Genomic DNA, 21716 nt, shown 5'->3' with positions numbered 1-21716 from the left:
CCTACGTAGTACCACCTCACCCCGTTAAGAATGGCTAGCATCAAGAAATCTAACCAAATGCTGGCAAGGATGTGACCCCATGTTCACTGCTGATAGTGTGCAAACCAGTACAATATTACGGAGATCAGTATGAAGGCATCTCAAATACTATTCTATGACCCAGAATATCACTCCTGGCTTTCCTAAATTATCACAGATATGCTTGTACATTCATGTTCTTCAGTGCTATATTCTTAATAGCAAGGAGATGGGGCCAGGCTAGAAGTATCCTACACAGACCAATGGAAAATAAAAAAATGTGATTTACCTCCTGGCTCTAGACACATTCCGTCTATGGCATATAAATGAAAACATATACAAAAGTAACTGGCTTTTCTTAGCACAGTATGTCCAAGATTAGTTCAAAATGGCTACATGAAACCAATACAATATCCAATCATGGTGGCTCACCCTTGTAACCCCAGAATTTGGGATCTGAGTCAGGAGGATTGCTGGTATGAGGCCAGCCTCAGCTATACAGTAAAAGAATCAGTATGTGTGGTGGTTTGAATATGCTTGGCCCAGGGAGTGGCACTATTAGGAGTTGTGGCCTTGAGGTAGGTAGGTGTAGCCTTGTTGGAGGAATTGTGTCACTCTGGGCATGGGCTTTAAGACCCTCATCCTAGCTGTCTGGAAGCCAGTCTTCTCCTAGCAGCCTTCAGATGAAGATGTAGAACTCTCCGCTCCTCCAGCACCATGCCTGCCTGGATGTTGCCATGCTCCCGCCTTGAAGATAATGGACTGAACCCCCGAACCTGTAAGCCAGCCCCAATTAAATGCTGTTCTTACAAGAGTTGCCTTGGTCATGGTGTCTGTTCTGAGCAGTAAAACCCTAACTAAGGCAGTATGTGTCTTTTTAATGCTTAGTAATATTTCATTACATGGCTACATCACATTGTATTTATCCACTTATCTGTCAAAACAGACATTTGGACTGTTTCCACTTCTTGCCTACACTGAATAATGTTATTACAAATATTCATGAACAAATTTTCTTCTTTACTATTCTTAGAGAGAGGAGGAGGGAAGGCCTGACCAATGAATAAATAAAGTGGCATATCCAATAACAAAACTGTTCAACAATTAAAAGAAAAAATTACTGATTCTTTTTTGGTTTTCTGAGACACCCTTGACCAAGCTGGCCTCAAATTCACAAACCTGTCCAACCTCTGAAATGCTTAAGTTATTACAGACATGAACCACCATGCCCAGCTATCATTCTGGTTCATGTAACATAATTCACTATAAGAATACTTTGCTAAAGCCAGTCGCAGAGAAACAAAAGAATATGTATCAACTGGAATTCACAGACCACATAGTGATTGTATGTTTAGCAACTGATGAACGTTCCTTAACGATTATAACATTTACACTTCCATTGCCAAAATTTTCACATGCTTGATATGCTGGCCTTTTTGATCCAGCATTTTAATGACAAGGGTGACCACAGGAGGATAAACAGCGCTATGCCAGAGGATGACACAAGGTCAGACACTGAAAGGCAGATGCAATTTTCACTCTAAGCTCAGCAGTAATCAGTGAGCTCCGTTTACATCATCAGACTATGTAGGCCTCTGTGGGTTACAAAGCCCTTGCTGCTCCAGCGTGAGGACTGAAGTTCAGATCCCTAATACCTGGTGGGCAGAGTCTGCAATTCCAGTGTTTCTGAGGCAGATAGGAGACCCCTGGATAAAGCTGGTTTGCTAGACTAGCCCAGTAGGGAGGCTCTATGTTCAATGGACAGATCCCCAGCCTCAGCATCTGAAGTGCAGAGCAGTCCAGGCAAAGGCTCAATGTCAACCTCTGGCCTCCACAATGCACATATACCCACACTTCTGCTCCTCCTGCACACATACTGTGAAATGCTAATGTTGACTGCTAACATGACAGGGTTTGGACCACCTAGAAGACAATCCATTGATTGAAGAGTTCCCTTGATTAGATAAAATGAGTAAGGAAGACCTCCTAAAGGCCATCACTTCCTATGCTTAGGTACCAGGTTGTGTAAAAGGAAAAGGTGACTATGCTCAAGCACCACCACGCCCTTCCCCTGAGCAGACTCCTGTGCCCTGACTTCTGGAAAGACGACTCTACCCGTGAGCTAAGACTAACCCAGTCTCCCTTATGATGCTTTTGTTGAGAAATTTTATCAGCAACAGGAAAAATAACTAAGATACATGTAAACGTCAACATAAAAATGGGGGGGCGGGGAAGCGGCAGGCAGACGGGCCGCACGCATGCATGCACGCACACACCCCTCTCTAAATCACCTAGTGGGTATTTTACAGCTATAAAGGGAGGGAGAAAAACAAAGCAAAACAAGCCCAAGGCTGGTAACATAGGAACATTACAGAGTATCACTCGAAACTATGTAATACTATGTAACAGTGAAGTGTTTTCTCAGCACTTAAAGGATTACTTGACTGTATACACTGCATGAATAATGTGACTAGAATCAATGTAGCAAAATTCTCAAATTGCTACATATGAAGTTCAAACTGGGCAAGCGCAGACATCCTTGTGATAAGTCTACTGCAGCGGTGTTTTTATCAATACTTCTTCCTTCCATCACGCTTTGGCTCCCAAATGCTATGAACTTCTCTAGCACCATCCTCTCTTTTTCCATATTTGTACTTGGCAATGCTTGCTCTATGTAGTAACTGAATATTACATGTTTGCTCAATGAAATCAAACATTTAGAATTATACTTAGTTTATCATTTGTTCCACGATTGTGTAGAAAATGCAAAAACAGCTTAAATTAAAAGTAATCATTATTCATATTTTGGGTTTCCTAAAAACTGAAGAGTTTACTACTTATAAACAAAAATAACACTTTTATATAACTCCCTATTCAAATACATAATAATCGTTAAGCAAAACACTTCTCTAACTTTCAAAATCAGCAGCACTTCCCTCCAGGGCTGCTTTCCCAGGGTGCCTAACAGCCGGAAGGCCATGGAGGCGTTTCCATACAGTAGCTGCATACGCCAGCCTAACATGAGAAAACACATGTAATTTGCTCCTTGCACCTCTGATTTACATGAGAAAAAATGTTACATGGGACGAGATTTATAAAAATGCCCTTTGCCGCAGAAGAACCCAGAACTTAGGAAAGGCAGATAAACATACTATAACACAGAATGGGCTACAGAGTTACTTACAAACAGTTGATTACTAACTGTCCAGAGGAATTGAGTAGTTTTCATTCCATGTCATTGGCACAGATTTTTGTCAAAAAGGAAGGCAAACCACACTGGGAAAACAGAGTACAAGCAAAGCACCAAAAAAGTGAGAAAGGATGGGGTGTTTGAGAAACAGCCTGACTTGGTTAAAGATCAAAATGTCAAGAAATTAAGAGTCAGGACATACGTATTATACAAGGAGTCTAAAGTTTAGATCTGGAAGGGAAGCAGAACTTTTAACTGAACATAGAAACAGATAGCTTTCTACAGGCACACATAAATAACTTAAAGGGTGTGAGGGAAAGCTGCAGCTAAGTATGGCAACATGGAGTAGGTCTGTAACATCTATGGGAACTGTGAGATAAAGTCTTCTGACACAAAGAGCTGAGTCACAAGGAAGAAAGCAGACTAAACAAATAGTACACTGTGTTCTTCTGTACTGGACACAGCGGCGCATTCTTCTGTAGCTTGCGTCTTCAGGTACACTGGCACTCCCTGGATTCAGCTGCCATCACTTGGTGGGGAAAAACTTCCACACTGACATCGTTCATTTCCTAGTCTATAACAGTATTGAGCCCGTCTGTGTTCCAGACCTAAGTATGGTGTGAACTGCACATCATGACTGACTGCCTAATAGCTTAGAAAGTAATTTCCGGGAGAAAAAGCCTTGACCAGACCATTTCACGCTGAGTGTGAACATCTCTAATCATAATAACCACCACCACCAACGAAAATAATTCTGGAGTCTTTATGTTAAAAAAGTTGTCTCTTTAAAATATATAGGATTTAAAAATGGGAAAGTGATACCAAAGAATCTTTAACCAAATGACACAGAAGATGAAAATGTAGAAACAAATACTGATGGTAGTCAGGGTGGTAGAACAGTAGCTAGAAAAATGAGTCACAGAAGCCGGGGGACGGAACTCTTAAGAGCTTCCAGGAAGGGTCAATAGTACAAAGAATGAAGACCCAAATATATTAAATGGCTGCCAACTAGATTTCCAGACAATGTATACCAACTCTACTGGAAGTGGAGTTCTTCCTATTTTAGACAAAGTCTAACCAGCTTATGGCATTTATTCAGAATCAATCTCTCTCTCTCCTCTCTCTCTCTCTCTCTCTCTCTCTCTCTCTCTCTCTCTCACACACACACACACACACACACACACACACACACACACACACAAAAGCAAGAGCCAGAATCCAAATTCGTATCTTCCCCAACTCCTACCCCATGCTAGTAGTAAGAGGGTATTGCTACCAGAGAGGCATAACCATTCTAGACCAGCACTACCTGAGAGAAACATCTGCACTATAGAACACAATACTATGCTTTGATTTTCCCTCCCAAAGCTGGCTGAAACTGCCATTGCAGTACTGCAAAGGGCCTTAAAAAGACATTAGATGAGAAGCCTGCCCTCGGAATGGATTAACCTCATTACTGTAGGTGCCGGCTCAGAGAGCTGTAAGGAAAGCTGACACTTCTCAGTGGTTAAGTGGTCCTCACCAGAATGCTGGTAGAAATATGCAGTTAGGCTGGAGAGAGCTGGCTCAGTATGCTTGTTGACAGACCCGAGTTCAGTTCCCAGCAGTACTGAGGCATTCTACTGCTTAAAGACGATGCTGATGCTTAAAACAATGGCGTTAACGGACAAATAAACACCACTGAATAAATCTCAAAAATACATTAACAATTGAATCTAGGGAACACTGTGATCCAACCTAGCCTGCCCAAACCATTTACCACAAGTCTATTTTATAATAAAGTAAAAGTCTACTATAACTGTTGAATACTGTATCGGAGTGAAGCAAACAACTGTTAACATTTAACATATAGTTAATAAAAGTACGGTATCTACTGAACATATTCCTATAAAATTAGAAAATCCTAAGAAAACCATGTTAGGCCTGCACTTCCGGTCCCTGAACAGTTTTCTATGTTCATGCCTCTCTGACTCTGACTGCCTACTCATCCTTGGAAGACAGTTCCCAGTCTTCCAAGAGGCTGTGACTCCCACCCCAATCGGAATTAAACTTGCCCTCACCCCCACTTGTCTTGCAAGCACCCAGCATTTAGTTTGCTAAAGCAGACACACTCCATAATAATCACGTCTTGTTTACCCACCTTGGCTCTGCTTAGAGATCATAATCAGGGCTTCGATGTTTACATTGTTAGTGCTAAGCAGATTATCAGACCCAACTACAATTAGGTAAGTAACAGTCTAAGCAGTGGCTCTCAGGTTTTAGCGTCACAATCACCTGAAGTCCTATTAAAAAACGGAACTGCTTGGCTCATTGTCAGGCTGTATAGGGGAGGACATACGAAGTTTCCAAAATAGTGACGACCTCCCCCCCCCCCCCCACACACACACACTCCCTTCCTACCTTCAGGCTACGAAACAGTTCCGGGACGCCCTCACATCTCTTCTGTAGTCCTAATAATCTTTTTAGGCCTAGCACAACTCTCTACTCGCAAAGCTTTCTCTAAATTCCAACTCATGGAATTCTTTACTTTTATTGGATTTTTTTTATTTACATTTCAAATGTTAGCCCCTTTCCCAGTTCCCCTCTAGAAACCAGATATTCCACCCCGCCCCCACCCCGCCCCTGCTTCTATGAGGGTGCTCCCTCACCCACACTGACTCCCTCCCACTTCACCACCTTGACATTCCCCTACACTGGGGACATCCAGCCTTGACAGGACCAAGAATCTCTCTTCCCATTGATGCCCAACAAGGCCATTCTCCGCTATATTTGTGACTGGAGTCATATGTCCATCCCTGTGCATTCTTGAGATGGTGGTTTAGTCCCTGGGAGCTCTGACTGGTTGGCATTGTTTTTCCTATGGGGTTGCAAACCCCTTCAGCGCCTTCAGTCCTTTCTCTAACTTCTCCATTGGGGACCCTGTTCTCAGTCAATGGTTGGCTGCAAGCATCTGCCTCTCTGTTTGTCAGGCTCTGGCTGAGCCTCTCAGGAGACAGCTATATCAGGCTCCTGTCAGCAAGCACTTCTTGGTATCTGCAATAGTGCCTGGGTTTGGTGTCCGTGTATAGGATGGATCCCCAGGTGTGGCAGTTTCTGGATGGCCTTTCCCCTTCAGTCTCTGCTCCACACTTTGTCTCCGTATTTCCTCCTGTGAATATTTTTGTTCCCCCTTCTAAGAAGGGGGTTCTAAAGCATTCACACTTTGGTCTTCCTTCTTCTTGAGCTTGATGTGGTTTGTGAATTGTACATTGGGTATTCTGAGCTTTTAAGCTAATACCCACTCATCAGTGAGTACATACCATGTGTGTTCTTTTGAAATTGGGTTACCTCACTCAGGATATTTTCTAGTTCTATCCATTTGCCCAAGAATTTCATGAAGTCATTGGCTTATGCTCTAAGATCAAGAATCGACAAATGAGACTTCATAAAATCCCAAAGCTTCTGTAAGGCAAAGGACATTGTCATTAGGACAAAACGGCAACCAACAGATTGGGAAAAGATCTCTACCAATCCTACATCCAATAGAGGGTTACTATCTAATATAATCAAAGAACTCAAGAAGTTAGACTCCAGAGAGTCAAATAACCCTATTAAAAATGGGCTACAGAGCTAAACAAAGAATTCTCAACTGAGGAATATAGAATGGCTGAGAAGTACTTAAAAAATGTTTAACATCCTTAGTCATCAGGGAAATGCAAATCAAAACAACCCTGAGATTCCACCTCACACCAGTCAAAATGGCTAAGATCAAAAACTCAGGTGACAGCAGATGCTGGTGAGGATGTGGAGAAAGAAGAACACTCCCCCATTGTTGGTGGGATTGCAGACTGGTACAACCACTCCAGAAATCAGTCTGGAGGCTCCTCAGAAAATTGAACACAGTACTTCCTAAGGACCCAGTTATACCCAAAAGATGCTCCAATATACAACAAAGACACATGCTCCACTATGTTCATAGCAGCCTTATTTATAATAGCCAGAAGCTGGAAAGAACCCAGATGCCCTTCAACAGAGGAACAGATACAGAAAATGTAATTTACACAATGGAGTACTACTCAGCTATTAAACTCATGGTATTCTTTGCTCCATTTTTGTTAGGCTTCAGTCTATACTATTCATGACATCCACCACATGCTATTTCCCAACTATGGTCATGACCAAAAAACCAGAGGTACAACAACGAAAACAGTAAGCAGTGACCAACGACAAAGTCTGCAAGTATTCATCGGTCTGACTGCATCCCGGTTGCTTTCCCCAGACTAAAGTCCATAGTCAGCCTTGCTTAATTCTCCTGATTAACTCATCCTGCTTCACTGTCTGTAGCAGAACTCAGTCCTTCCATACTGCCCATCCCTCTCATAGCTGACTGATTCTTAGTGGGCTTCTGTAACTCATAGCCTGATCCATTTTAAGTTTCTCATCCACAATGGGAAAAAAAAAATGAGAAGAAACTGTTTCCTCCAAATGTGTATAAATTTAAGCTCTGCTGGCGATAAAACTGGTTTGATGCACCGAACTTTAATAAGAATCGAAAAAAAAAATGACTAAAATCTCTTTGAAATTTAAATTTAAGTCTTAAGACTTAAGATAATGCTCATATACATTACTGTTTTTTGTTCATTCGTGTGTATAGTGGAGCGAAGGTCTCATGCCAGTCCACGGACAGATTCAGACATCCATGCTCTCACACCATTGTTGAGTGTGAGATCAAACCCAGGTCGTCAAGCTTGGGGAGAAAAAAAAAAAGCACCTTTACCCCCAGGATGGCTCAACAGTCCAAATCCATGCTATCTAATCCAACTGAGACACAAACAACCTAATGGAGGAAACTTCCTAGGTGCTCTATACTCACAGACCGTGTACTACACCTAGGCTTCATCATCCTGGGTGTTCAATTACAACAGAGCGAAAGCAGGACAAACTGACTTGTGAAGCAAATGGAGTTAACTGTAGGCCAACTGCCTAGAGCATGCTAGGCAGACCATGCTGGCCTTAAACTACTTAAGATCCACCTGCCTGTCTCCCAAGCACTGGGGTTAAAGTTGTCCACCACCACACCAGGCTCAAACTGACTGCTTTTAAAGCAGCAAATAAAACACTTGTCAGAATGAATCTTTACAGGGCTGGCTCAGCCAATAAACAGCTTAGCACACAGACATCAGGGCTCAAGTTCGGATCTCCCCCGGAACTCATGTAAAACACTAGAAGGAGCAGAATACAAGTGTAATGTCAGAGCTGGGGATGCAAAGGCAGGAGTGGTCTCTGGAGTTCACTGGCCAGCACAGACCAGTCAGGAAGGTCAAAGTTCAGTGAGAGAGCCTGTCTCAAAAACAAAAGTGGTGAGCTCTGGAAGAAGGCGCCCAATGTCCACCCCTGACCTCTACAGGGTCGTGAGTGAGCAGGCATGCAGGCACACACACACACAACACAGACTCCATAAGAAGTTTAATCCCATTTACTTTCCCACTTACATCAATCAGGCGGTAAATTAAAACTACAAAATCTATTATGAAAATCTAACAATTCTGTGGTACCCACTAGGAATTAGCTTTTCTGAAGGTAATGAATTTTTTCCAGAAATGCAGGCTTAAGCATGGAAAACTACCCAGATCACTCAGAAGCCCAACATGTTTTCACTGCCAAGCCAAGTTATGCACATGGTCTTGATACCAAACCGATATAGTGGGGAATCACACCACGATTGTTCCCATGCCAGGGCAGAACTGGGAAGATGGAGAGCAAGGCCAATGTGAACTGGGAAAGTTTTAAAGGAAGCCGGAGGGGGGGGGAGGGACACAAACCAAACACACACAACCAACCAACCAACCAACAAACAAAAACCAAGGAAACGACCTGTTAGATATTATAAAACGAATCTGAAAATATTGTGAAAGACTAAGAAACAGAGTCCCCAAAAGATAAGCAATTTAAGAATCAGTGGGCTGCGCAGTGATGGTGGTACATGCCTTTACTCCCAGCACTCATAAGGCAAAGGCAAGCAGATGTATGTAAGTTCAAGGCCAACCTGACCAAGGACAGCCAAGGCCACACAGAGAAATCATGTCTCAATAAACAACAAAGTCAACGGTCTGAGGGAACAGCTGTGGTAAAGAACATGCAACACAGATGCCAAAACTTAATTTTTAGTACCAGAGGTACAAATTGGGGGGGGGAGGTAACTCGAGCGGGCAGGCTCAGTGGTTAAGAGAACACACCACACTTTCAGAAACTAGGCTTGATCCCCACAATTACATGTAACTCAGAATCCAGAGGATCTGGCCCTCTTCTGGTCTCCTAAAGCACCCTCTCTCCCCATATATACACAGTTAAAACTTAAAATATTTAAAAAAAAATCACTGCAATAGACACTGATCTTCAAATAAACATATACAAAGTTCCATTAAGCCCCCAAAGCCTTGTCAGCCCCCAAATCACGTTGCATTTCTTAGCTCCAGTCACTGTGTTGCTTCAAAATATCCCAATTTGGCAGATTTGTATATTGTACAAAATATAAACCTCGTAACAGCCGCAAGACACATTTGAAGTATGAGTGTGAGGACAGAATCAAGTCCTATTTTGAACAACTAGGCCTTTTCATTGGTTCCTCTGATATAGGATGATGGTATACATCTCAGAGATGAAACTAAAGCAGGCCAGCCAATGAGATCCAGGGTAGCCTGGGCTACAGAGAAAAAAAAGCCTCAAATCAAACAAATATTAAGTGCAACTCTTAACTTCAAAGTATTACAACTGTATTATGAACAGATAATGATCTTTCTTAAACGCTCTTCAATGGTCTGGAAAAGGCTAAAGTTTTAAAACCTTCAAGGAGCCAAGTCATTTCAACAGCTTCCCAAATTAAGAAAAAAAAATTCCTCTACATTCCAAAATCATGAACTATTTATTAAAGCTGCTCCTTCGATGGGTTTTAACGATGGCGGTAAGCCCAATTATTTTAAACAAAAGCTGACTTACTTGAATATTTTAAACTTACTTTCTCTGACCACCACCTAATTAGTCTTCAATTGCAATAAACAACCCACATTTGAAGCATTTAAATCTTACATGCGAGGGGGCTTATAGTACAATTAAAGGGTGTGAGTACCCCAAACCCGCCTGAAATTCTTTGATATGTACAGAAAAGAATTTCACAAGAAGTGTTACAATCCAGTATCGTGTTTGAGTAACTGACATAAAGCGCGCAGCGCGGCTACGTTTTTCTGTGAGCACAATTCTTGATTGCAAAGACGAAACAGAGGCCAAGTGGAGCTACAGAACCAGTAAGGTAACAAGCTAAAGGCGTCATAGATTTCTTGGCTATGGTGACAGGCAGGAGGCACACCCCTAGCGTCAGCCAGAAACACTACAGGGTGAATTCCACCTACGGATTAATAGGGAAGGAAGAGAAAATTTAAATCGCCATCGTCCAAAAACAACTACCACAAGCACCGGAAAGACAGAAATAAAAATACTAAGAAAACATTAACAAACCGGTATAAGCATTTCTCTAGGACCAAGTTGTCCGGTGTCTTAACAAATATACACGCTGGTCCTTTCATGTTCACCAACACAGAGAAAAGCAACCACGATTAAAAAAGGCCCTAAGGTTGCAAACAGAAGCGAAATAAATACGAGAACCAGCGAAGGCAAGAAAGTGGAAGGATCCCTGCCAAGGCTCGCTGCTGGAAAATGCGGAGTGAGTGGGAGGAAGCACAACTCTGGAGAAGTGGGTCTTACATAAAGCGCCATTTGCCGTACACTATCATTTCCACCGGATTTCAGAAAACCCAACCTGGAAACCCATCTGGGGGCGGAAAGTGGGTTCCACGTGGAGGAGGGTAGCGAGGGCGCAGCCCCTCCGGACAAGGGTTCGGCAAAGGCCGAGCTAGCGAGCCAGACAGCGGGGCCCGGGTTGCGTGGAGGCCCACGGACTTAAGAACCCGGGGGCGGCGGCGCTGTGGGCGCCCGGAGGCCCAGGGTCGCGCAGAGGGCGGGGGCGGCGAGTCTCAGGCCGTGCAGAGGCCCATCGGCTTGCCCGGGACACCGAGCCGTCCGGCGTTTGCAAGGGGCCGGGGGCGCGCGAAGGCCCGGAGGAGGCACGCAGGGGCTGGGGGACTTGCAGGGCCCTTGCAGCTTTCAGAGGCCCGGGAGCGCGCAGGGCCGGGGGGCGCGCAAGTGTCCGAGGACTTGAAACCCGGCACCTGCACCCGCCAGGCCTCTGGAATTTTCTACCCAGGAGGACGCCCCGGGCACTCCCTCGCCCGACCCGGGAGCCGAGGTCTCACCATCTTGCTAGGCGGGCGGCGCTGGCGGCGGCTGTAGGTTCCTTGGGACGCGGCGACGGCGGCTTTGCTGTCCGGTGCCGGGCGGGGTGCAACGGGGCCTGGGCCCGGAGTGAGGCGGGCGGAGTCTCGGTTGGAGATGCGTCGGCGGGAGGAGAGGGTTGCAGCCTCACGCTCACGGGCGGCCCCGAATCGCTGCAGCGGCTCGCGCTGACCGCAACCTCAAGGCACGAAACAGGGCGCGCAGAGGGCGGAGCGAGCGCGGGGCGGGGCGGGGCGGAGCTTGCGGGAGGCCGACATCCGGGAACCCGTGCCGGGCCGTGCAGACGTTCTCCAACCGGATTGCTCGCCGAGCACCGCTAGCGCTCTGCCAGCGCTTTTTGCGTACCGTGCGCCGGGGGACATGGAGGGGGGGGCAGACGTCTTGACGTCGGGGGAGCCGCGCTTCCTGTCATGTGACCGAAGGAAGGCCGGCAGGAGGAAGGCTCCTGGGAGGAGGAAATGGGGCGAGTGACAGGACCTGCCACTGAATTGCATCGCTCTTGGGGACACCGTGTCACTATGGCGAGGCACGGGCAAGCCCACACTGTGGAGTCAAGTGCGCCGTTGGAAAAATAGAAGCAAAGCTAGCTGCAGATTAGGCCCTGGGAGCCACTGACAAGAGGCTGCTTCCCACTCCACCAGATACTACCTCCAGGTTGCCTTTCAGCTGATGCAGAAACTTTTAAGAGACTATCCACTTGTCCGTGTAGTAAGGGTATGTCCGTAATGGTCAGTTACTTTACCTTAGAAATAAGGTAATGACGTCCACGCAGAGAAGTTATACTTAAGAGGGAAAGATAAGTTGGTAGAGATGTGATACAGATAACATAATTGTTCTCGTTATTTATTCTAATCAGATTTTGAATGGTTAGAAAGTTAAGATCAGGATATGCCCTGCTCTTTTCTGCTTCATCTTCTGTAAAAGTAGGGTTCTTTTGTAGTTTTTTTTGTTTTTTAGCTTTTGAGAGACCAACTTTTGACTCCATTTTGAGGATTGGGGGGATGCCCGCACCAGAGGGGACACAAATGGTACCACGTGTCCAGCCCCACTCACAGCACTGACTGATAAATACCTTATAGCTTGGAGCAGAAAGGGTGTCACCCTATGAATTTATCAGGGTAAACTGTAACAACACATGGGATTGTTAAAATTGTGTTTGGGAAACCAGGCCCGAGAACGTGGTGGGCACGTGATGCCAAGAAAAGGGTGCAACCTCCTGGCCTGGACTCCGTAAAGAAATAGTCATCTAGCACTAGAACAGTAACAACCCTACCAATCTGTCATCTGACCATCCTGATAGGCAAAGAACACTTGACTGTCCCTGAGGCTTGAACTCAGTTAAGTCATCACTGATGTTTGGCCAACTGTCCACCTTTCTATTCTTCCTTCTCTACCTCCCATCCATCCCTTCATCTGGGCCTGGATTTGGCTCTTTGGCCTCTACAGCTGAACTCAACTCTATAGCTTCCCATTTAAACCAATGACACTCCCAACAGCCACTCCAGCATCTTTCCTAAAGCCTGGGTGTCTATTTAACATCAAAACAAACTACATCCTTGATGCCCAGGCAGTGGTGTTGCTCGCCTTTAATCCCAGCACTCCGGAGGGACAGGCAGGCAAATCTCTATGAATTTGAGGGCAGCCTGGTCTGCAAAGTGAGTCCAGGACAGCCAGGATTCTGTTACACAAAGAAACCCTGTCTCAACAAACAAACAACATTTCTATCATACCAATAAAACCTTGTGAACTCTGTTGTGTCCTCTTGCTTTTTGCAGCTGCAAATGGATGTATATACAGATATATTTTTTGCATGATCTGAGAGTAGAAGATAAGATTAGAAGATAAGCCCCTGTTTGCCTCAGCCAGGGTGACCAAGGAAAACAGAAATATTTGGCAGACAGCTGCCATTGAAACCACAAAGCCTTAAGACTTTTGTTCAATAAATGAAGACGTTGTGGAAAGACACAAATGTATCTGTTTCTAACATAGTACACTCATGAAACATGGCATTCAGACATTAGTGGACTTAAGGGTAGTTAAGGAAGTATCCTCGGTCATAACCAGCTTGAGCCTCACCTGCAGTGGCTCTGGTAACACTAGTTTCAAGAACATGAATGTATCATAATTGCCCCTGTGTAAAATATCACATGAAAAGGGAGATGGAGGTAGCAGGGTTTTGCTAAGGTTCATTAAAAGAAGGCTATTTCTGGGGTTGGGGATTTAGCTCAGTGGTAGAGCGCTTGCCTAGCAAGAGCAAGGCCCTGGGTTCGGTCCCCAGCTCCGAAAAAAAAAAAAAAAAAAGAGAGAAAAAAAAGGCTATTTCTCCTGGTAAAGCACAGGTGTTTTATAGATCTGTGGTGTTTTTGTTTTGTTTTGTTTTGATTCTTTAGTTCTTTTCAGCCTACTTTGTTACATGATCTTTAAGTTTATTATTATGTTGTTGTTTTTGTTGCTGCTATTGTCAAAAGAATAGGACCTGAATTGAGACATGACAGTCTGAACAGTCATGGGTTTATATCTTGCAGAGGTTTGCTCGTACTGAACAAAAACAAGCTACTGTCCCGTTCTTTAAGAGTTAATTAAAATAGGTTAGCCAATTACTTGGACATGAAAGTAGTCTTGAAAAGCTGCCTGCTTCAGAAACTTTAAGGAACATGATTCACTCGAAAATGTGTTAATCATAAGGACAGGAAATAGAAATGGGATAGATCGTTGGAAGAAAGACCCCAAAATAAACAATTTTCTTCTAAGTTGGAATTCAGAAATGTCCTTGGCTCTGTCCTACATGGAGGCCAGAAATACGAGAAGTATTTGTGGGCTCCATATCTCTGGTCAGGTTCCTAAACGATTTTTGAATTATGCCCTGTGTCAGGGGCAGTTACAGTAACCTTGAAGGTATTTGAAGCTTTGGATCCCCTGACTATTTCTCTAGCAAGATAAACATCAGATTTGTCACTCTTTGAGGCCTGACCAAAAGAACAGAATACCTCAGGCCTTGACTAGAGACAAGACATTCTGATCTGCTCAAAAGATTAGAACATTTCATACTGTTATCTCCTCACTTAACAGTTAATTCATCTGAGCCACTCAAACCTGGCCAAGAGGCTATCCCTCAAGAAACCTGGTTCACTTAACACCTTGCTAAAGAGCTAGAAATAATGGTTACTTCATTAATGAGATCACGCACTTCTCCCTGCCAGGATCCCTCAAAAAGTCCCTTGGGAAGCTGTCACCATACAGCCCTAAGACTAATTCAGAAAAGCATAACTTCCTTGTTCTTCTTTTCTGTCTGTCTTTCAGACACTGGCCAAAGCCTACACACGGTTTATCTTGCGCTTGGACCTTTCTTTTTCCTTTTCTTTTTTTATGAATTAGTGAAAGGACCACGATCCATAACAAAACTTCAGTGTACTTTTGTTCACTTTTCTATTTCTTTAGCTAAATTCTGATTATTTTTTTTTAATTTTATTTTTCTTAGATATTTCATGTATGTACATTTCAAATGTTAGCCCATTTCCCCCTCTCTCATACCCACTCTCCCTCTCCCTGCTTCTATGAGGATGCTCCCACACCCACCCACCCACTCCAACCTCAACGCCTTGGCATTACCCTACACTGGGGAAACAAGACTTCACAGGACCAAGGGATTGTCCTCCTGTTGATGCTGGATAATGCCATCCTCTGCTATATATGTGGCTGGAGTCATGGGTCCCTCCATGTGTACTCACTGGTTGTTGGTTTAATTCCTGGGAGCTCTGGTGGAGTCTGGTTGGTTGATACTGTTCTTCTTCCTATGGGGTTGCAAACCCCTTAAGAATTTTTCAGTCTTTTTTCTAACTTCTCCATTGGGGTCCCCTTGTTCAGTTCAATGGTTAGCTGCAAGCATCCTCGTCTGTATTAGTAGGGCTCTGTGTGAGCCTCTCAGGAGACACCCATATCCAGCTCCTGTCAGCAAGCACTTCTTGGCATCGGCAATAGTGACTGGGTTTGGTGACAGCTTAAGGGATGGATCTCCAGGTGGGGCAGTCTCTGGATGATGTTTTCTTCAGACCCTTCTCCATTCTTTGTCCCTGTATTTCCTCCCATGAGTATTTTGTTCTTCCTTCTAAGAAGGACTGAAGCATCCACATTTTGGTCATCTTCTTTTTGAGCTTCATATGATCTGTGAATTTTTTCTTAGATATTCCAAGCTTTTGAGCTAATATCCACTTATCAGTGAGTACATACCACGTGTCTTCTTTTGTGACTGGATTACCTCACTCGGGATGATATTTTCTAGTTTCATTTATTTGCCTAAGAATTTCATGGTCACTGTTTTTAATAGCTGAGTAGTACTCCATTGTGTAAATGCACCACATTTTCTGTATCCACTCCTCTGTTGAGGGACATCTGGGTTCTTTCCAGCTTCTGGCTATTATAAATAAGGCTGCTATGAACACAGTGGAGCATGTGGCTTTGGTGTATGGTGGAGCATCTTTTGGGTGTATGCCCAGAAGTGGTATACCTGGGTCCTCAGGTAGTACTGTGTTCAATTTTCTGAGGAACCACCAGATTGATTTCCAGAGTGGTTGTACCAGTCTGCAATCCCACCAACAATGGAGGAGTGTTCCTCTTTCTCCACATCCTCACCAGGATCTGCTGTCACCTGAGTTTTTGATCTTAGCCATTCTCACTGGTGTGAGGTGGAATCTCAGGATTGTTTTGCATTTCCCTGATGACTAAGGATGTTAAACATTTTTAAGTACTTCTCAGCCATTCTATATTCCTCAGTTGAGAATTCTTTGCTTAGCTCTGTAGCCCACTTTTCAAATAGGGTTATTTGATTCTCTGGAGTTTAACTTCTTAAGTTCTTTGAGTATATTAGATAGTAGCCCTCTATCGGATGTAGGATTGGTAGAGATCTTTTCCCAATCTGTTGCTTGCCATTTTGTCCTAACAACAGTGACCTTTGTCTTACAGAAACTTTTCAATTTTATGAGGGCCCATTTGTCAATTCTTGATCTTAGAGCATAAGCCTTTGGTGTTCTGTTCAGGAAAATTTCCCCTGTGCCTATGTATTTGAGGCTCTTCCCCACTTTTTCTTCTATTAGTTTGAGTGTATCTGGTTTGATGTGGAGGTCTTTGATCCACTTGGACTTGGGCTTTGTACAAGGAGATAAGAATGGGTCAATTTGCATTCTTCTACATGCTGACCAGTTGAACCAGCACCATTTGTTGAAAATGCTATCTTTTTTCCATTGGATAGTTTTAGCTCCTTTGTCAAAGATCAAGTGACCATAGGTGTGTGGGTTCATTTCTGGGTTTTCAATTCTGTTCCACTGATCTACCTGCCTGTCTCTGTACCAATACCATACAGTTTTTATCATGATTGCTCTGTAATACAGCTTGAGGTCAGGGACAGTGATTCCCCCAGAAATTCTTTTATTGTTGAGGATAGTTTTCAATATCCTGGGTTTTTGTTATTCCAACTGAATTTGCAAATTGCTCTTTCTAACTCTATAAAGAATTGAGTAGGAATTTTGATGGGGATTGCATTGAATCTGTAGATTGCTTTTGGCATAAAGGCTATTTTTACTATATTAATCCTGCCAATCCATGAGCATGGGAGGTCTTTCCATCCTCTGAGATCTTCTTCAATTTCTTTCTTCAGAGTCTTGAAGTTCTTGTCATACAGATCTTTTACTTGTTTGGTTAGAGTCACACTAATGTATTTATATTATTTGTGACTGTTGTTAAGGGTGTAGTTTCCCTAATTTCTCTCTCAGCCTGTTTATCCATTGAGTAGTGGAAGGCTCCTGATTTGTTTGAGATAATTTTATATTCAGCCACTTTGCTAAAGTTTTTTTTTATCAGGTTTAGGAGTTTCTGGTGGAACTTTTGGGGTCACTTTAGTATACTATCATATCATCTGCAAATAGTGATATTTTAACTTCTTCCCATTCAATTTGTATCCCTTTGACCTCCTTTTGTTGTCTGATTGCTCTGACTGGGACTTCAAGTACTGTATTAAATAAGTAGGGAAAGTGTGGGCAGCCTTGTCTAGTCCCTGATTTTAGTGGGATTGCTTTCAGTTTCTCTTTCTCAACAACACTGAAAAATCTGGAGGAAATGAACAATTTTCTAGACAGATACCAGGTATCAAAGTTAAATCAGGATCAGATAAACTATTCAAACAGTCCCATAACCCCTAAAGAAATAGTCATTAAAATTCTCCCAACCCCCCCCAAAAAAAAGAAAGAAAGAAAAAGAAAAAAGAAAAAAAGAAAAGAAAAGCCCAGTACCAGATGGGTTTAGTGCAGAATTCTATTAGACCCTCAAAGAAGACCTAATACCAATACTCTTCAAACTATTCCACAAAATAGAAACAGAAGGAACACTACCCAATTTCTTCTATGAAGCCACAATTATGCTTATACCTAAACCACACAAAGACCCTACAGTGAAAGAGAACTTCAGACCAATTTCCTCAATTTCATGAATATTGAGGCAAAAATACTCAATATAATCCTTGCAAACGGAATCCAAGAACACATCAAAATGATCAAGTAGGCTTCATCCCAGGAATGCAGGGATGGTTCAACATTTGGAAACCCATCAATGTAATCCTCAATATAAACAAACTCAAAGAGAAAAACCACATGATCATCTCATTAGCTGCTGAGGAAGCATTTGACAAAATTCAACACCCCTTCATGTTAAAAGCCTTGGAAAGATTAGGAATTCAAGGCCCATACTTAAATATAATAAAAGCCATGTACAGCAAACCAGTAGCCAACACCTTGGCTTCTCTTTCTGTGAAGCTACCCTCCTTTAGCCTTGTGGCTGCTTGCTGACCTCCATTCCTACAAAAAGCAGGGTTCTCTTCCTCCTCTCTAACTCCCTCCCCTGGTGGTAGTTTGAATAAGAACGGCCCCGTTAGGTTTATAGATTAGAATGCTCAGGGTGTGGCCTTGTTGGAGGAAGTGTGGATTTGGAGGTTTCAGAAACCGGAGAAGCCCAAGCCAGCCCTCTCTGCTGCCTGTGGTTCCAAGTGCAGAACTCTCAGCTACTTCTCCGGTGCCTCTTCTGCCTGTGCACTGCCATGCTTCCTGCCATGCTGATAACAGACTAAAACTCCGAAACTGTGAGCAAGCCCAACTAAATGCTTTCCTTTATGAGAGTTCCCATGGTCATGGTGTCTCCTTACCACAATAAATCACTGACTAGGAGAGGGAAGTTAGTACCGGGAGTCAAGTACTGCCGTGATAGCCCTGGTGGTGCTGCTTGTTGGCGGAATGTGCCCTTGAGGATTGTGGACCAGTTGAGCAATCAATTGCTTTAAGCAGGGCTTAATGGGTCATAGACGCATGGAAGATAGTGGTTCTAGTTTTACAGTCAAGAATATAAGAAAAGGGGCCGTGGAATCTCCCTCTGCAGCTGAGGAAGGCTGCCAAGGCCTGTGGCAGGAGTGTCCCGTTGTGTAATGGTATAAACGTGAAGCCTGGATTTCACCGGAGACCTCAAGATTGTGGAGACGCCTGAGTCATGGGATACCTGTCAAGAAAACCTGCTAACAGGATGTGGAAAACAGTCTGAAAGACAGAAGTGCGTTGCTGTCAACGAAGCTAGAAGGACTTGGAGAGCCGAAGAGCTCTTCGACTGCCAACATGGAGATGTTTGGAGTTTGCCCTGCGGATGTCTAGCCTTGCTTTGATCCAGCATTTCCTCGTTAGGCTCCCTTCCCCCCGCTTTGGGATGGTAATGTACATCCCGTGCCACTGTATGTGGGAAGTATGTGATCTCTGTGTGATGTTTTTTACTTTGATTTCCTCAGGGTGGAGGGGGTAGGCTGCAGTTAAAAGACAGTCTTGAGTCTCAGAAGAGACTGAGCTTTGGACTTTTTTTTTTTATTTTTTTTATTTTTTTTTTTAAATTATTGTCTTTTCTTTTTTAAGATTTATTCATTTATTATATATAAATACACTGTAGCTGTCTTCAGATACACCAGAAGAGGTCATCGGATCCCATTACAGATGGTTGTGAGCCACCATGTGGTTGCTGGGAATTGAACTCAGGACCTCTGGAAGAGCAATCGGGTGCTCTTAACTGCTGAGCCATCTCTCCAGCCCAAAAGGAAAGATTTATTTAATGTATTTTAATGTATGGGAGTACACTGTCACTGTCTTCAGACACACCAGAAGAGGGCATCGGATCCCATTACAGATGGTTGTGAGCCACCATGTGGTTGCTGGGAATTGAACTCAGGACCTCTGGAAGAGCAGTCAGTGCTCTTAACCACTGAGCCATTTCTCCGGGCCCTGAGCTTTGGACTTTTAAACGGTGTTGAGACTGTCATAGACTACGGGAACTTTTGAGGTTGGGTTGAATGTATTTGCATTATGATATGTCCAGAATATGTGGTGGCCAGAATATGTGGCCATTTGAGTAAGAATGGCTCCCGTAGGCTCATAGATTTGAATGCTTAGGGAGTGGCACCATTTGTTGGAGTAGGTGTGGCCTTGTAAGGGGAAATGTGTCATTGGGGTGGGGGCTTTCAGGTTTCCCAGCTACCTTTCTGGTACCGCGTCTGCCTGTGTATCACTTCCTGCCATGATGTTAATGGACTAAACCTCTGAAACTGTAGGCACCAATTAAATGCTTTCTTTTTTGAGTTGTGGTGGTTATGGCATCTGTTCAGAGTAATAGAACACTGACAAGATGATGAGGTGTATTGCCAGTGTCCTGCTACTTTCTCCCAAACTCATAATAAAATCGTCTTCAAGTTTCCTATTACGTTCTATTGTCAAGAGTAGCGACCCCCAAAGAAACCACTAATTTCCTTGGTAAGATATAGTACCCAGTGTGGGGCTCCCCAGAGTTTCCAGAATCACTAAGAGGATGGGAGGGAAGGGCTGAAATAGTCAGCAGTTGGGAACACACGTTGCTCCTTCAGAGGACCCAGGTTCAGTACTCAGCACCCACACCAAGCTTCTCACAAACACCCATAATTCCACTACCAGCTTGTCCACCCTGTTGTTTCTTTCTCTTGAGCTCCCTTAAAATTGCCCTCGAGGTTCTTTATAAATTCTCTTTTTAAAAAATAGTAGCGGGTTGTCATCTTTTTTATTTTATATGTATGTATATTGGGTTCCTCTCCCTCTCCTTTTCCCCCCTTTCCCCCCCTCCTCTCCCCCTCTCCATTCCCCTCCCCTTCCTCTTCCTCCCTCTCTCTCTCTCTCTCTCTCTCTCTCTCTCTCTCTCTGTGTGTGTGTGTGTGTGTGTATGTGTGTGTGTGTGTGTGTGTGTATACCATGGTGTACATGTAGATGTGTGTTTGACACAGGGTCTCTGTCTTGTTGATTGCCCTTACATAGGCCAGGATGGCTATCCAATCCTGTTTCCCAGGATTCCTCTCTCTCTGCTCTGCACCTCACTATAGATCATCGCACAGGTAAGATTTGGCCTCAAGTCTGTAGGCTTGTGTGGCAAGTGCTTTCTCCGTTGAGCCACCTTCCCAGCCCCATTTTAAAATCCCTTTCAAGACGATTAACCTGAAAAGAGGACAGTGTGTTCCCCAGTGACAATTTAATAAAATGACATTTTGAAGGAGGTCTGTTAACATTCTTGTTATGAGAATCTTATTTTCTTTATGTGCTAATTTTCGGTGTCCTATCAGCAGTGGCAGGGGTGGAGGACCAGCTCCAACTTTGCCAGGACCTAAAGGTAGCCTGCTTACTGGTTCCACTGTCCCTGCTAGTGTTCCTGTGTTCACAATTTACATTCTGTTAGTGTTGGGTGTCCTGCATAAAATACAGGCATGTAATCAGAAGAATCTCTGATACAGAAAGTAATGATTTCGAACCCATTGAGAGATAAATCCAAAATACACATTAAAACAAAACAAAACAAACAAACAAAAAACACATGGCTAAAACAAAATAACTACATTATTCTTTCCTTTTTTCTCTTTCCATTAAGTTTTGGTGTGATGGTACAAAAGGAAATCTAATGTTCCTGATAAAAGCAAACATTTGAAATACCTCATTGAGATGGTTAATGTTGATTACCAACTAGACAGGGTCTAGAATCACCTGTTTGGGGGGGGGCTTGCTTGATTGGGGTAATTAAAGTGGGATGATGCACCCTAAAAGAGGAAGGCACCATTCCCTAGGTCTGGTACTGGGCTACATAAAGGAAACAGAAC

General features: G+C 43.7%; 1 protein-coding gene across 3 annotated transcripts in view; it reads right to left on the bottom strand.

Moving 5' to 3' along the window:
* The window catches only part of Ppp3r1 (protein phosphatase 3, regulatory subunit B, alpha), a 49683-nt gene that overhangs the window by 26428 nt on the left and 1539 nt on the right, over nt 1-21716 (bottom strand). The window contains exon 1 of one of the 3 annotated variants that reach the window (XM_063273012.1): nt 11494-11815. The exons of 1 other annotated variant lie outside the window; for it this stretch is intronic. In XM_063273012.1, coding sequence (XP_063129082.1) covers nt 11494-11496 — 3 coding nt within the window. In that variant the 5' untranslated portion in view covers nt 11497-11815. Of the gene's footprint in view, nt 1-11493; nt 11816-21716 lie in introns of those variants that run through there. One more of the 3 variants, NM_017309.3, reaches the window with a different exon arrangement.

The sequence above is a fragment of the Rattus norvegicus genome, chromosome 14, assembly GCF_036323735.1.
Source record: "Rattus norvegicus strain BN/NHsdMcwi chromosome 14, GRCr8, whole genome shotgun sequence".
Lineage (NCBI taxonomy): Eukaryota > Metazoa > Chordata > Mammalia > Rodentia > Muridae > Rattus > Rattus norvegicus.
The sequence above is the reverse complement of the archived record's forward strand: the minus strand, read 5'-3'. Positions and strand labels throughout refer to the sequence as shown.